Source organism: Hemitrygon akajei, chromosome 3 (assembly GCF_048418815.1).
Source record: "Hemitrygon akajei chromosome 3, sHemAka1.3, whole genome shotgun sequence".
Classification (NCBI taxonomy): Eukaryota; Metazoa; Chordata; class Chondrichthyes; order Myliobatiformes; family Dasyatidae; genus Hemitrygon; species Hemitrygon akajei.
In genome coordinates, this window is record NC_133126.1 from 135,874,376 (window position 1) to 135,892,170 (window position 17,795).

At 40.1% G+C, this 17,795-nt stretch overlaps 1 protein-coding gene across 1 annotated transcript in view; it reads right to left on the minus strand.

Annotated features, from left to right (window-relative positions):
• LOC140725433 (ubiquitin carboxyl-terminal hydrolase 47-like) overlaps positions 1–13,983 on the minus strand; it is a 32,833-nt gene extending 18,850 nt beyond the window's left edge. Inside the window, exons 1-7 of the mRNA XM_073040876.1 lie at positions 13,907–13,983; positions 13,761–13,831; positions 6,134–6,230; positions 5,843–5,979; positions 1,693–1,778; positions 652–783; positions 77–172 (exon numbers count right to left, since the gene is read on the minus strand). Of these exons, the coding sequence (XP_072896977.1) occupies positions 77–172; positions 652–783; positions 1,693–1,778; positions 5,843–5,979; positions 6,134–6,230; positions 13,761–13,831; positions 13,907–13,917 (630 nt within the window). The 5' untranslated portion in view covers positions 13,918–13,983. The remainder of the gene's footprint in view (positions 1–76; positions 173–651; positions 784–1,692; positions 1,779–5,842; positions 5,980–6,133; positions 6,231–13,760; positions 13,832–13,906) is intronic.
• Positions 13,984–17,795: the final 3,812 nt, after the last annotated feature.

Sequence of the window (17,795 nt, forward strand, 5' to 3'; positions counted from 1 at the left end):
TCTGATCAACCTGAAAAGCTGCCCACCAAAACAAGGAATTGGACGTACTGATGCAAAGAAATGAAGATTTACTCACCATCTTTGCCTTGGTTTTCTTTTGACAGGTGTCACAATAGCACAAATTGTCTCCATCCAGAATGACTGTTTTGAAAAAGTCTTGAAGGGCTGCATTCTGAAATCAAAGATTAAAAGGTTTATTTTAAATGTGACTTTATCTAAAACTGGTTAACTTGTCTTCAAATCATCTGGGAAATTAGCAACTTGCAGCAATGTAATATCATTAATATTTCTACTTGAGTAACCAACAAATATAAGCCACTTCTGATTGGGATGGAGCGATCATGAATTTATTGTGTTCTCTCTCTAGCCAAGATTGACTTGGTTTCAGATTACATGTGCACAAGGAAACCACTAAACCTCAGCTAATGGATCAGTGGTTCTTCACATTGAATGCCATCGAAAAGAAGCGTCACTGAAGACCATCAGTGACTGAAGCCTTTATTTGTCATCAAGAGGACTCCTTGAGAATTTGTAGCCAATTAAGGTGTAGTATTCACATTTGTAAGTTCAGTTTGGTTTCTTGTTGCAGTCCTATCTATTGTTGCCAGGCTTTGTCAGATCTGTAAATAAGAATATTCCTGAGCTGCTTACCACACTTTGGATGCTGTTGCCACAATCGTTTAAGTGAACAGGCAAAGGAATAACCAGAAGATGGCAATTTTCCGGGTTCTCATTGTTGCACTCAGAACATGTCAGGGAATTAATCAATTTGCTTCGGTAGATCTGGGGGAAAAAGTTATAATTTTCACTTTTTCATTATTTCTATCTTCATTACCACTCCCCTCCTACCACCAGCCTCACTACCCTTCTCCCATATTTAATGTACATCCCCAAAATGACAAAATGAAGTAAAAATTATTCTTACTTGCCTTCAGTTTCTCTTTTCTTTTTAAAAAAAATGCCATAGGTGGTACTCAATACCAACCATCACCCTTTAGTACAGTGAACTTGTAATCTTAATGTGTTCAGAGAATTAGAAGTAACAAATGGGCAGCAAAAGTCCTCCTAGTGTTTTCTCATGTAAGCTCCACACTGATGCCTTATCTACCAGACAAAACTGGGATCTTTTGATTGATTTAATTATCCTATTGCTCATCAAGTTTACAACAACAGTGGCATTTCTATCTCCTGCCAAGAGGATCTTGGAACTGTCACTGTTATATCTGGGATAGCAGTGTAGCACCAATGTCCCTTTAAATGCAGCTCTTCCCAGGCTGCGCAGTTTGTTGAATTCGTCTTATGATACGTTGTGTTATGAACTAACTGCTAGCAATGATAGGAATCAGCCGTATTGCAAGTCATTGCGCTTAGGCTCAGAATCAACATTCACAAATGGTTATCTTCACAAGATAAAGGGAATGGACGGTAAGCAAGGGCTGAGTTACACTTATTAAATTATTTCGTGCCGCATTGTTACTCTAGCTAATATAATTAATGACAAAATCAATGTAACATACAAAATGTCACACTGTAAAAGATATATTCACATTTAAACACTATTAGCTTTCCTCGTGTTAATTCAAACAGCCTAAATTATTTGCGTAGAAACCAAAGAAAAGACAGTATAACATCCTACTTAGATGTATTTTATTGAGATGTGACTATGAGTTTTTGAAATCTGTTATAACTTACCTGTAAAATATTAAGACTATTTCCATCTTCAGCAAGCTTGTTCAGTATCTGTCGGAAATGTTCTGCTACATCTTGTTGTTTGGTAACTTGAAGATAAACCAAATTATCTATTGTTGTTTCGTTTTGAATAATAGCATTGCATTTTTAAATACAGGAAGTAACAATAGTATTGGAAATAGTAGTGGCATCAATGAGAGGCAATCAGAATATTAACCAATGGCACTAGGAGCCTATCAGAATGCAGTGAATGAACACCCAACGTGGTAGTGAAATAAACAATAAAAAATAAAATACCACAATCAACGCTGAAGAACTTTTTAAGCAAAAGGTGCTCGATCAATAACCATAAGCAGCTAGAAGACTAGAAACTTGGCATAAAATGGGCTTTGCACTCAATGCTTAAAAGTTTTAATTCGGCTACTGGAAATATTATTTTCTGGTAATGAGCTACAGGACACCTATTATGATGAACAAACTTTAAATTTGTCTACCATGGCCTTCAATTTATCTTATGGAACACTGGTTTGATACAAGATCATAAGACATAGGAGCAAAATTAGGCCATTTCATCCATCGAGTCTGCTCCAGCATTCAATCATGGCTGATCCTTTGACCCACCCCCCCCCCCCTCAGCCCCATTCCCCTGCCTTCTCCCCATAACTTTTGATGCCATCTCCAATCAAGAAACTGTCAAGCTCTGCCTTAAATACACCCAACAACCTGGCCTCCATAGCTGCCTGTGGTAACAAATTCCACAAATACACCACCCTCTAGCTAAAGAAGTTTCTCTACATCAGTTTTAAATGGATGCGCCTCTATCCTGAGGCTGTGCCCTCTTGTCCTAGATTCCCGCACAATGGAAAGCATCCATTCCACATCTACTCTGTATAGTTCTTTCAGCATTCAAAAGGTCTCAATGAGATTCCCCCTCATCTTTCTAAATTCCAGCAAGTATAGACCCAGAGCCATCAAATATTTCTTGTATGATAACCCCTTAATTCCAGGAATCATCCTTGTGAACCTCCTCTGAACCATTAACAATGCCAGCACATCTTTTCTTAGATGAGGAGCCCAAAACTGCTCACAATACTCAAGTTGAGCCCTCACCAGTGCCTTATAAAGCCTCAGCATCACATCCCTGCTCTTGTATACTAATCCTCTTGAAATGAATGGCATGGCATTTGCCTTCCTCACCACCTACTCAATCTGCAAGTTAACCTTTAGGGTCTTCTGCACAAGGGCTCCCAAATTCCTCTGAATCTCAGATTTTTGGATTTTGTCCCCATTTAGAAAATAGTCTGCATATTTATTTCTACTACCAAAGTGCATGACCACGAATTTTCCAACATTGTATTTCATTTGCCAGTTTCTTGCCCATTCTCCTAATCTGTCTAAGTCCTTCTACAGTCTACCTGTTTCCTCAGCACTACCTGCCCCTCTACCAATGTTCGGATCATCTACAAACTTGTTAACAAAGCCCTCTTTTCCATCATCAAATCATTGAAAACAGCATAAAACGAAACAGTACCAACACTGGCCCCTGCGGAACACCAAATATCACTGGTGGCCACCCAGAAAAGGATCCTTTTATTCCCACTCGCTGCCTCCTTCCAATCAGCCAATGCTGTAACCATGCCAGTAACTTTCCTGTAATGCCATGGGCTCTTAAATTGGTAAGCAGCCTCATGTGTGGAACCTTGATAAAGGCCTTCTGAAAGTCCAAATATACAACATCCATTGTATCCACTTCATCTATCCTACACGTGATATCCTCAAAGAATTCCAACGGATTTGTCAGGCAAACTTTTCCCTTAAAGGAAACCATGCTATGTCCTATCTTGTCCTGTGTCATCACATACTCCATAACTTCATCCTTAACAATTGACTCCAACATCTTCCCAACCACTGATCTATAATTTCCTTTCTGCTGCCTTCCTCCTTTCTTAAAGAGTGGAGCGACATTTGTAATTTTCCAGTCCCCTGGCACCATGCCAGAGACCAATGATTTTTGAAAGATCATTTATAACGCCTCCACAGTCTCTACAGCTACCTCTTTCAGGGCAGTAGGATGCAGTTCATCTGGTCCGGGTGACTTATTTACCCTTAGGTCTTTCAGCTTTCTGAGCAGCTTCTCCCTTGAAATAGTAACTACACTCACTTCTCTCCCTTCACACCCCTAAACATCTGGCACACTGCTAGTGTCTTCCACAGTGAAGACTGTTGCAAAACTCATTTAGTTCATCTGCCATGCCTTTGTCCCCCATTATTATTTCTCCAGCCTCATGTTCTAGCGGGCCTATTTCCACTCAATATTTTTTTAAACATACAAGAAATTTTTACTATCCACTTTGATATTTTTACCAGCTTGCTTTTAAATTTCATCCTTTCCCTCCTAATGATTCTTTTAGTTGCTCTGTAGGTTTTTAAAATCTTCCCAATCATTTGTCTTCCCACTATCTTTTGCTTTGTTGTATGTCCTCTCTTTGGCTTTTATTTGAGCTTTGGACTTTCCTTGTCAGCCATGATTGTACCATTTTGCCATTTGAGGAATTCCTTGTTTTTGGAATACATCTATCCTGCTCCTTCCTCATTTTCCCTAGAAACTCACGCCATTGCTGCTCTGCTGACATCCCTGTCAGCATCTCCTTCCAGTTTACTTTGGCCAACTCCTCTCTCATACCACTGTAATTTCCTTTACTCCACTGAAATATGCATAATGCTTTACTTAGTTTAAACAATGGCAAATCCAAAACAGCATAAAAGTAAATCTGAATCAAAATAAAAGAGTTTCATATACTAATTTGCCCTAATACATACTCAAGAGGCTATGGATAGGTACATAGATGGTAGGGTTATGGAGGGCTATGGCCAAAATGGGCTGAAAGGCCTGTTTCTGTTCTGTGATTAATTCATATATAGTACATTTAAAAAGTTTTAAACCTGTATAAATAAATTAGGAATTGCTGGAAATGCTTAAATTATGCAGCCTCTAAAGAGAGAAAAAACTGTTTCATATTGAACACTTCAAGCCAAAGACAGGTCAATTAGTCTTTCCATACAAGTTGCTGAACTGCTAAGTATTTCCAACATTTTCCATTTGATTTCAGATTTCCAATGTCTGCACTACATTCAGTAACCACTTTGATTCGGTACAACCTGCTCGTTAAGGCAACTATCCACTCAGCCAATCATGTAGCAGCAACTCAAAAGGTTCATTTGTTCTTCCGACCAAATATCAAAATGGGGAAGAAATATAATCCAAGTGACTTTGAGCATGAAATGATTGTTGCTGCCATTTGGAATACCTCAAACATCTCAGAAACTGCAGATCTCCTGGGATTTTTATCAATAATAGACTCTAGAGTTTACAGAGAATGTGGAGAAAAACAAAAAGCCTCCAGTGAGTGGCAGTTCAGTGTGCGAAAATGCATTGTTAATGAGAGATGTTAGAGGAGAATGGCCAGACTTGTTCAAGCTGACAGAAAGGTGACAGTAACTCAAATAACCATGCATTACAACAAGAATGTGCAGAAAAACATCTCTGAATGCACCACACATTGAACCTTCAAGTGGATGGACTACAGCAGCAGAAGACCATGAGCAAACACTCAGTGGCCACTTTATTAGGTACAGGAGGTACCCAATGAAGCAACCGGGAGTAATTTGCATTTGTATTTTGTTTTAGATTAAGAAGCAATTTTATTGATGTGTATAAAATTCTAGAGGTGATCTCAGGCTAGATCTGGAGCTGATGATTTTTTTCTAGTTGGGATATCCAAAAGCCAGTAGCCACCATCATAATATAAGCAGGTCTACCAATCCAGACAAGGTTGAGAAAATAAAACTTCTTCAGCCAGGGGGAAGCAAGTCTTTGAAATTCTCTGTTGTAAAAGGCTGTTGAAGCCAAGTTGCTGATTGAAGAATTTTTAGGATATTAAGGGAATCAAAGGATATGGAGTTAACATAAAAAGGCCTCTACAAAGTAAAAGATCAGTCCTGATACTACTGAGTGGCAGAGCAGATGTGCGGGGCTAAGGCCCAAGGCCTATTTCAGCTTTTACTCCTTACACTTTTATTCCAATATGTTATCTTATATAACTTATACACTATATACATTCTGAAATTTCCTGATTTATCCATTCTTACTCACCATCTATGCCCAAGACTTCTGTAATCTTATTTGTATTTCCTGTTCTTTTAACTTCTAGTTCTTGAAATAATACTGCAAGTTGGTAAGCAATGCTCTTCTGTTTGGCCTTTTTACTTAACTTAGATTTGTTTTTTAATCTAAGAGGAAGCACACACGATGAATAATTTCAAGCCTTTTCAGCTTAAAGGAGGATTTTACATTAGTGTTTAAATTCCAATTAAATCATACATATTAAAGGCATCACAATAATTTTAGCTGGAATATTGATTATTTATTATTACATGTACAAACCTGATGACAGCATCCTTCACTTCATTAGACATGTAGAGAGTTTGAAGCAGTGCATTCAGGTAACAGGTGGCTCCCTTATTCTGTATCCCAGCAAACTCTAATCATCAATGAGAGCTTTGTTAACACTGATCATGTCAAAAATTAAACAGTTTGTGTGTGCACGTGAATATGTGTGTGCATATGTGCATGTGTGTTCACAAGCATGCAATTAACCCATATACTCCTTGTAACTGAACTCATTTTTAGATTTACTTTGAAACTGAAGACGAGTTTCACATTTCCTATCTGTTTCAATTTGAAAATATTAAATAAATATAAATTGGATATTTGCTACTTAGAGGTACAAAATTAAATACTCCACAATCCTTGCCCATGGAGTACAATATTTTTGCTCTTTTTGCACGCAGCCCCGATATAGACTTCAATCTGCAATTATGCATATTAAAATTTGAAGCAAATGTTTTGACTGCATTCCACTGATAAAATAGTTTTATCCATTCTCAGATGAACAGTCTCTCACTCCCGATATTTCTTGTTTAAATTTTTCCCCATAAGTATATATTTTACAATTAAGTGACAAATTTTATGGTGTGAATTTTTCCCAGTAGGACAAATCACAGAAAAATGAAATTGGTCTGAATTATGTTTAACCCAAAAATAAATTTCAGAAAATCATTGCTGCAATTACAACAATGTCCAGAGGGGCTTTACTGAAATAGAAATGGATTTGTTTACAAAGCTTTAATTTTTTTCAAGCCTTTTAGGAATAGATCCAATATTGCATTTTGAATTAAGGGAGGGGAAAGATTTGGAGGATAGATAATGGTGCTGTGTAAATATTCTACAAGGTTCAGTATAAGACCTTGCTTCTGTGTAAATCTTGCCAAGTACAACAATCCTTTTAAAAACAAATACAGATTTGATCAATTCTAATTAAACATCGATCATATTATTATCGACTCTTTCCCTCTAAAATTTCCTACTGTTTACAGCCTGTAGCTTAGATCAACAATGAGATATCATTTAACAGCGTTAAATTGAGAGCTCCCAAAATAGTCCAACGCATCAACTAGTGTGATACAAAACCACATAAAAAGGATTATCCTAGATTCTGCTCTAAAAACCAGTCAGACAAAATGTTAAGATGAAAACTATAAAAATGCTTCACCTCCCAAAATGGAAACAGTAAAAAAAAATTTGAAATACCAAAAGAACGCAGATATTTCTTTGAAATCTATTAAAATTCTGCATTCCATTTTTCTATCCAAATATTTTTCTCCTACATCTCATCATCCTAGGCAACCATCTCCAATGTTAGCTACTGAGTAAAAGAGAATGTGGAGTTAAATCCTTCCTGTCTAGTAAGTGCCCTGTTAGTGCTGGTTTCTGGATGCAATTTCTTTCGGATCACTGTATCAGAAGAGATGTAGCTCAACCTTTGTCCCAACTCTGCTTCTTTGGTTGCTGTTCCATTGTAGATTTGTTCTCGTACTACTTTCCACTACTCAATTTTACAACTTGGTTTATATCAGCAAATAGGATGCAAGTGTTGCAGATTGAGTTTATGGTTAATTGCCTTGTTCAGAGACTTCTAAACAACCAGTGAACACAGGTGGGCACAGTGATAGCAATGATTATCAAATCCAGTGAACAGCAATATTCTACCAAAATTCAAGATGAAAGATTGTTTTATACCATTTCCAGGACACAAGTGTAAAGGACAACAAAATCCTTGTTACTCTGGATCGGATGCAGCAGAAAAAAGAATACATATAATAAGATAAAGAACATAATAATTTAAAAAAAAGAAACAAGTACAAAAGAGAGCTGATATACATATATTGATTGTATGTCCACAGTGACACTAGGTGCAGGAAGGTCTGTACATCAAGTGACTCCAACAGGGATAAATAAATAAATGCTTTTTCCTATGTTGGTGCAATTTAATCATTTTCCCTATGATTTACATATATCAGTTATGGGATCATACTTTCTACCTACATCTACATGAGAATGAGCAAAACAAACAACTGGAGGAGCTCAGTGGGTCGAGCAGCATCTTTGGAGGCAAAGGAATGGTCAACAACCACAGAGACCCTCCATAGGTATTGAAAATGTCGAGGGAAGATAGCCAATATAAAGAGGTGAGATGGAGAAGTGAGATAGCAGCTCAAAGTAAGTTTATTATCAAACTACATATATATCACCATGTAAAACCCTGAGATTCACTTTATTCCAGGCATACTCAATAAATACAATAACCATAATTGAGTCAGTGAAAGACCCCTCCTACAGGCTATCTTCACTAAAATTGCCATCAGTTCCTGCCACAGCTGCAACCTTAGATGTAAGGGCACTGCCAGAAAGTGTAGACCCCGAAACCTTTTGTCTGGACTATTTCCACTATGAAATAAGGAGGTAATAACGTGCACAAAGAAGAGAAAATCTACAGATGCTGGAAATCCAAGTCAGAGAAAATCTACAGTAATAACTTTATCTTGTTTAACAAATTGCAGAGGCAGCCATGTGAAACAGTGAGTGTATGCACATCACCACTGCATTTCAACTCTTGACCTGAAGCAGTAATAAAGGGATATTATTCCCTCTGCTTTAAGAATGGAGCCTATATTTTAAGTCACGTAGGCTGGCTTTAAGACCACCTATAAAGACATCATTGCAATGACTGGACACACAAAATGCTGGTGGAACACAGCACCCCAGGGTCTCAGCCCGAAACGTCGACAGCGCTTCTCCCTATAGATGCTGCCTGGCCTGCTGTGTTCCACCAGTATTTTGTGTGTGTTGTTGTTTGAATTTCCAGCATCTGCAGATTTCCTCGTGTTTGCTAATTAAGTTAAACATCTATTTTGTTTTAGCCTTCTTTTCTGCTTTAGTCCTTGATTTCTAACAAGATCAACAGATATTTTGTGTTATAATTTTGAAGAAACAGTTCTTTGCTTCCATTATATTAATTACTCTACCTACAGAAACATTGCATGCTTAATCATTTTGTTATCTTTCTTTTAGATGTGAAAGATGTTACAAACAGTGAGTGGAGTACGGGATGTCCTACATATAAAGTAACACAAGGTTACATGCTGAGTACTAGACAAACCAAACATTTTCGATTGTCCTGACGAAGGGTCTCGGCCCGAAACGTCGACAGCGCTTCTCCCTATAGATGCTGCCTGGCCTGCTGTGTTCCACCAGCATTTTGTGTGTGTTGTTGTTTGAATTTCCAGCATCTGCAGATTTCCTTGTGATTGCAATGACTGGTGCAGCTTATAAAGACTGCACACACCACATGGAAATGAGCAGGCAGCAAAAAGCCGGTGTATTGACTGTATCAGAATCCATCAGCAATGAGTCTTCAGACTGCTCAGTTCAGATTCCCTTATCCCTCCTCCCCTCCACCAGATGTATGGTAAGTAAAATGACTGGGTGACCACTTAAGAGTCATAGAACACTACTGCTCACCTAGTCCAGCATGAACTATTATTCCACCAAGACCCTTCAATCCACTCCTGGACCATAGCCCTTCATATGACTCCCATCCTTCAGTGGAAAAAGCCTGCTTGTATTTACTCTATCTATACCCCTCAAAATTTTGTGTACCTCTATCAAGTCATTCTCCTACTCTCCAGGGTATAAAGTCCTACTGTATTCAACCTTTCCCAGTAACTCAAATCCTCAGATCCTGGTAACATCCTTGTAAATGTTCTATGTACTCCTTCAACCTTACTGATATCTTTTCTATGGGTAGATCATCAGAACTGCACATAATACTCCAAATTAGGCCTCACCAACGCCTTATGCAATTTCAACATAATGAACCTCCTTTACTCAATACTATGATTTATTAAGGCCAATGGGCCAAAAGCTCTCTTTATGACTCTATCTACCAGTGATGATACTTTCAGGGAATTATGGATCTATATACCAAGTCTCTGTTCTATTCTACTCCTCAGTGCCTTGTCATTCACTGTGTAAGTCCTGTCTTGGTTTGTCCGCCCAAAGTGCAATATCTCACTTGTCTGTATTATATTTGTTCTGCCACTTTTCAACTGGTCCAGATCCCTCTGCAAGCTTTTATAACCTTCCTTGCTCTCCACTACACCCGCAGTCTTGATGTCATCTGCAGATTTGCTGATCCAGTTAATCACATTATCATCCATATCATCGAGATAGATGACAAACAACAACGGACCCGGCACCGATCCCTGCAGCACACCGGAATTCACAGGCATCCAGTCAGAGAGGAAACCATGTTCTACCACTCTTATGGTTTCTCCTACGAAGACAATGTTAAATCCAATTAACTGCCTCATCTTGAATGTCGAGCAACTGAACCAACTCGACCAGCCTCCCATGTGGGACCTTGTCAACTGCCTTGCTAAAGTCCACATAAACAACATCCACTGCCTTTCCTTCATCAACTTTTCTGGTAACTTCCTTGGAAAAACTCTGATTGGTTAGAGGTGAACTATCATGCACAAAACCATGTTGACAATCCCTGATCAGTCCCAGTCTTTCCACATTCTTACAATATATATCCAGTCCCTTAGAATACCTTCCAAAAACTTACCAACTACAGGTGTCAGTCTCACTGGCCTGTAATTCCCCTGCTTATCCTTAGAGCCTTTCTTAAACAATGATACAACATCAGCTATCCTCCAATCCTCTGGCACCTCACCCATGGCGACAAATGTTTTGAATACAACTACTTAGGGCCCTTGCAATTTCTAAGTTCTTCCCCCCAGTCTAAAGCATTTAGGTATAAATCACAAGCTTGGTTTAATTTGAATGGTACTGAAAGTTGACTTGTTGCTAAAATTAATGTTTACATTCGGCTACATGCTTTACATATTCAAAGTTTGTAATGTTTAAATATTTATAGTTTACATATTTACTGCTTATAATCCCGTGTCTTCATTATTCTTGCATCAAATTGAACTGGCACTCCCACAACTGCATCAGCAGTTCCTCACACACTCATCCGCCTGGTGGGGGGGCACCCACTACTGGCTTGCAGGAGTTGCTGTAATACCACTGACACACTCTCCCCCCCCCACCCCAGCCAAATGACCAACCAATCACGCTTCCAGAAGCTAAAGGCTTGGACAGCAACAGTTCTAATGTTAAAAATTGGCCACTGGTAAATTGTTTCTTTTTGTCACATATTCTAAGGTACAGTGAAAAACTTGCCTTACCTACTGTCCATACAAATTGTGCTTTGAAGGAGCAGACGGTAAAGCAATAACAAATTAAAAGAAAACAAGCAAGCTCAAAGCCGGACCAGAGATTGGAGAGTCAAGGCTTGACGTCAGCAGGTTTGAGAATCCAGGGACAAGAACCCGAGGCATTCAGAGGCTGCCTGTCTTGGAGGTTGGAGGCGAGTGTGTGAAGGGATGGGAGGAGGGGAAGGGGCTTATTTCATTGTTGATGTCGGGTTTTGTGATTGCTGTCTTGTTCTGTGTCGTGTGTTGTTGTGTTGAACATTGTGGGCACGCTATGTTGGTGCTGGATTGTGTGGTGACACTTGGGTGCTGCCCTCAGCACATCCTTGGACATGTTGGCTGTTTACACAAACAATGCATTTCACTGTATGTTTTGATGTGCATATTCAAAATAAATCTGAATCTAAATTAAGCTAACATTTTTCATTCTGGTGTTCAGTCAAGAAGAGCAAAATGTCATCTAGGTTCGGGTATGTCCCAATTGCGGAGTGCGAGACACCGAAGCAAGTCGATAGTTCACAGACTTTAATTCGAAAAAAGCGAAAATAAAACAATAAAGGCTAGGCCAAAACAGGGCCACTAACTTAAACTCTCCAAAGGGAAACGAAGCCTACACGGCGGCCAACAAGAACATCTAAACATTAAACGAATACCGCTACTCTTCTGAGTCAGTTGATTTTGAAATTCCATTGGTTCAGTAAAGGCCAAATGCAAAACAGCAGCGAAGCTTTGTTATGCTCTGTCCAAGTCTTGACAAGCACTACGATGACAAGAATGTAGTTAAATGCTATCATGATTAAATAATAATTACCTGATATGTACAAATTCACAAGCACGACTGCCGTATCTACTACGGCTGCCGAATCTGTGGTTGTGACACAAAAATGCTAAGTAAATCTGCAGATGCTGTAAACTTTCAGCAGGTCAAGCAGTATCTATAGAAAGAGAAACAGTTAATTGATCTGGACCTGTTATTTCTGTTTCTCTTTCAACAGATGCTGCCTGGCCTTCTCAGTAACATTTGTCTCTATTACTTTACCTGGATGACACCACACAGTGCATACACTGGCAGCCAAAACAACCTTGTTGAATGTGAGAAGCCTCACCCTTGTCAACAAGGATCCTTAAGGCATGGGTAAGGGTTTGACCCTTGCCTCTTCCTGGTTACCCAGGCCTCTCGGGAGCTGGGAAACCAAGAGGAGTCAGGGGCCTGGCAGATCCACCAGCTCTTCCTCAGGGGTGAGACAACTTAAAGGAGGATTTAAAGTGGGGTGGAGAGCCCACCTTTCAGATGAGTCTCCTCTGATTTTTTTACGTAAGCTTGTAGCCACGTTCCCAGAAGCAACAGCAGACTCTGGTTTATTTTCTTGGGTTTTTTTCCCAGAAAAATGCGTGTGTAGAGATAATATTTAGATGAAATGCTATTCTCGCTCAAGTTCACTGTATGACCCGAAGGCAAGGGGCGGGCAATCCCAACAGAGCTGACCTCAATCGGTATAGGTGTTTTGGCCTTTGAAAAGCAAATCCCAGTTAAGTGATTCTGGCAGCTTCTGCCAAAAATCACTTGTATTATGTAAAGGGAGTTTTCTAAAGATTGATGCACCATCAATAACTCTCTCTGAGATGTAAAGGCGAGATATCGGCTTTTATTGACTGGAAGAAGGAACAAGCAGTGGTTGATCACCATACTACATCCTGGAGACAGAGAGCCGGGCTCACACCTCAATCGCCTTCATACAGGGGTCTGTGGGAGGAGCCACAGGAGCAGTCAGCAGGGGGGCGTGTCCAGACAGGTATATGTAGTTCACCACAAAGATATAAACCACTAAATAATCAAATGCGTTAAAAATGTCATTAATTTCGGTAGCTCTTGCTCTGACTGCCGGATGGAGGTAAATAAACCGCAGATACTGGAAACTAAAACAAGAAGGGTGTCGACAAAACTGTTTCTAGGTGCTACCCGCTCTGCTGAGTTGCTCGGATTTAAAGCGTCAGCAGATTTTCGCTTGTTTGCCAACAAATAATCTGCTGGGGAACTCAGCGGTTTGAGCAGTGGTTTGACAGTCGGTTGCTGGCCACAGCTTTGCCCGCCTCCTTTATCGGGAGTTCAAAACTTAATGTTGAGAGAATTGCGGAAGTCTGAAGGAAAACAAATCAGCGCCACCTCGTCCTGCCACACCCACCAACCGTGCATGACAGCCCTGTTCAGGGAACCATCTTAAGGACAGAAAAGTGTAAGTGTTAACAGTACAGGGTGCTTTTTCATTAATTCCCTACTCCCTTTCAATCATTCACTATTTTAAAAGCAGGTGGGGATGCAATAAAAGTCGCCCCAATGAACACTAAATCGTTCCGTAATAAGTTCATAACGTGACAGTTCTATCGTTCACCTTTAGAGCATTTCTTGTTTGGGTCCGATGTTTCCTTCGTTGTTTTTTGCTTTTTAGATTTTTTTTCTGATCTGAAATGAAACAAAATGCGTTAATCTGGTGCTTTTTAGCCTCTCACACTGGTGTCAGAAGTTAAGATTACTTACTTTTTAGGCATGGTGCGTTACTCAGTTCCGGGTTTCTCTGACTGCTGAACAAAATGTAGTCCGACTATAAACGCTCAAGAGGTAATTTCAGTTTCGTTTGAAAATATGCCAGCAGTTTAACGTTGGAATTTAGATCAGGGACTGTGTTGCTCGGAGAGCCAATGTAGGACACTGTTCAGTACCACACAGGTTCCATTCGAAATTGCTTTTTTAATTGGAATTTTGCTTCAATTTATTGCGCATATTAAGCAAAAACGGTCTTTATATGTTTTGCTCCTAAGGTTAAATAAGAGTTGTACACCAAGAGACTTGTGCACGAAAATCCCAGGAAATCAGCTGATTCTGAGATACTCAAACCACCCCATCTGGCACCAACAATCATTTCAGGACAAAATCACGTGGATCACATTTGCATTCCATTCTGTCGTACGGCCTGAACAACAATTGAACCTCTTGAACAAAACTGTATGCTTTGATGAATTAGATTGCTGCCATGTGATTGGCTGGTGAAATATTTGCATTAACGAGCGAATCTACAGGTGGCCACTGAGTGTATGTTGTTGACCTGGAGCTCCATGCACCAATTCCTGAAATTGTATTTTGGTCACTTCCTGCCACCCGGAGAAAGACCCATTTATTCCTGTTTTCTCTTCTATGTCAACCAATTCTCAATCAGTGCCAATCCTGTGTACTTTAATATCTTCTGTGGAACTTCTTCTACAGACTCCTTGAAGTCCAAATATATACCCACTGATTCTTTCTTACTTGTTGTGCTGATTACATTTCTAAAAGCCTCCAGTATATTTGCAAATTTCATCATTCATTTTAAATAGACAGAAGCCAGTCCAGACTTTTGACTATACCAGTTCACTCAACAACTTGTAACTTTCCCCTGTCATCTATTCTTTTCACAGCTGCACTCACTTGGAGCATCCAGTACTCATATCCAGACTCAGGGCAATTGACAGTGGTGAATTAGCCCAATGACCAGCACATCATTAGGATACGAGAGGAAACCTGAGCCCTGGGGGTGTGGGGGGGTGGCATGGAGCCTATGCGGTTACGAGGAGAATGTACATAAGAAAGCACTGGAGGTCAGGTATGGACGTGCATGCCTACAACTCTGAGGCAGTGACTCTACTACAACTGGTGTCACTCTGGCACCCTCCTCCTCCTCCGCAGGATCTGTAGCCGATGGCTGAATTTCTCCAAGCAACACATACAAAATGCTACAGGAACTCAGAAGGTCAAGCAGCGTCTATGGAAAGGAATAAACAGTCAATGTTCCAAGCCAAGACCCTTCATACGGACTCTGTTATTTTCACCCATGCTGACTTTGTCCAGTTCCATTAATGCTTTCCAACCATTCTGCTATCACATCTTTCATGACATTTTCCAGCATTTTCCACACCACCAGTGTTGAGCCTGCTGGTCTGCAATTCCCAGTGTTTCTCTTCCTCCTTTTATAACTAATGGTATTTACATCTGACATCGTCCAAGCTTACTAAATTGAAAGAATTCTAAAGGATGACCATCAAAACATTCATGATTTCTAGGGTCACTTCCTGTTGTGCCTTGGGATTTAGATTATCCATCTGAGAGATTTAATAGCCTTCCACCCCAGTCATTTCACAATCACTATCCTTGCCAATAATAATTTATTTCATTACATGATCTTTATAAATCTTTGGTTCTGTAATACACTGTGGTGTTATTTTTATCCCATTTACAAAGAAAGCATGACAGAGGATATATTTCATTAGGAGTCAGAGAATTGGAGTGTCACCTAAGAGACTCACACATTTCTACAGATGTACCATGGAGCGCATTCCAGCTGGTTTCAGTGCCGTCTGGTACGGAGAGGCCAATGCAAATGGTCAGAAAAAGATGCAGGAAGTTGTAAACTCAGCCAGCTCCAAAAGGCGATGCCCAAAAAAGGTAGCATCCATCATTAAGGACCCTCATCACCCAGGACATGCCTCCTGTCATTGCTACCATCATAGAGGAGGTACAGGAGCCCAAAAACACAGTCAAAGTTTCAGAAACTGCTTCTTCCCCTCTGCCATCACATTTCTTAATGGACAATGAGCCCATGAACACTTCCTCAATATTTTCCCTCTCTTTTTGCACGACTTATTAAATGTATTTTTATATATACTTATTGTCATTTATAGTTTTTATTAATTTGTATTGCAATGTACTTCTGGTGAAAAACATCAAATTTCACAACATGTGCCAGTGATATTAGATAGATAGATAGATAGATACTTTATTCATCCCCATGGGGAAATTCAACCTTTTTTCCAATGTCCCATACACTTGTTGTAGCAAAAACTAATTACATACAATACTTAACTCAGTAAGAATATGATATGCATCTAAATCACTAACTCAAAAAGCATTAATAATAGCTTAAAAAAGTTCTTAAGTCCTGGCAGTTGAATTGTAAAGCCTAATGGCATTGGGGAGTATTGACCTCTTCATCCTGTCTGAGGAGCATTGCATCGATAGTAACCTGTCGCTGAAACTGCTTCTCTGTCTCTGGATGGTGCTATGTAGAGGATGTTCAGGGTTTTCCATAATTGACCGTAGCCTACTCAGCGCCCTTCGCTCAGCCACCGATGTTAAACTCTCCAGTACTTTGCCCACGACAGAGCCCGCCTTCCTTACCAGCTTATTAAGACGTGAGGCGTCCCTCTTCTTAATGCTTCCTCCCCAACACGCCACCACAAAGAAGAGGGCGCTCTCCACAACTGACCTATAGAACATCTTCAGCATATCACTGCAGACATTGAATGACGCCAACCTTCTAAGGAAGTACAGTCGACTCTGTGCCTTCCTGCACAAGGCATCTGTGTTGGCAGTCCAGTCTAGCTTCTCGTCTAACTGTACTCCCAGATACTTGTAGGTCTTAACCTGCTCCACACATTCTCCATTAATGATCACTGGCTCCATATGAGGCCTAGATCTCCTAAAGTCCACCACCATCTCCTTGGTCTTGGTGATATTGAGACGCAGGTAGTTTGAGTTGCACCATATCACAAAGTCCTGTATCAGTTTCCTATACTCCTCCTCCTGTCCATTCCTGACACACCCCACTATGGCCGTGTCATCAGCGAACTTCTGCACATGGCAGGACTCCGAGTTATATTGGAAGTCTGATGTGTACAGGGTGAACAGGACCGGAGAGAGTATGGTTCCCTGCGGCGCTCCTGTGCTGCTGACCACCATGTCAGACCTACAGTCTCCCAACCGCACATACTGAGGTCTATCTGTCAAGTAGTCCACTATCCAATCCACCATGTGAGAGTCTACTCCCATCTCCGTTAGTTTGTGCCTTAAGATCTTGGGCTGGATGGTGTTAAAGGCACTAGAGAAGTCAAGGAATGTGATCCTCACAGCACAACTGACCCCATCTATGTGAGAGAGTGATTTGTGCAGCAAATACGTGATAGCATCCTCCACTCCCACCTTCTCCTTATACGCAAACTGAAGTGGATCCCCCCCTTGCTGGTACAGATCTTCCTCAGTTGACCTTCCACCTATGCAGCCGTAATCCTAGGCGTGGGCAAGGTCTCCTGTGAGTGGCTATTTTCCTGTGAGGGAAGTAAGCCTGGTGTGGAGTTCTGCACACCTGATTCTGATTTTGATTCTAATTTTATTTTGCCTGTTTTGGGCAACATGGAACCTACATTTGTTTCCATAAATCTTCTGTTCACTCATTTATAGTTAATTTTGTGGTCGCTGCACATTTACTTTCAAAATCCCCGTCCTAATTGGTCTTTGCCCGTCTTTGCTGAATTGTGTCATCTTTTTTTTAAACTTTTTTTACTGTGTTTTCAAGTAATTACAGAATAAAAGTGTATGAAAAAGAAAATGTATGTTACCC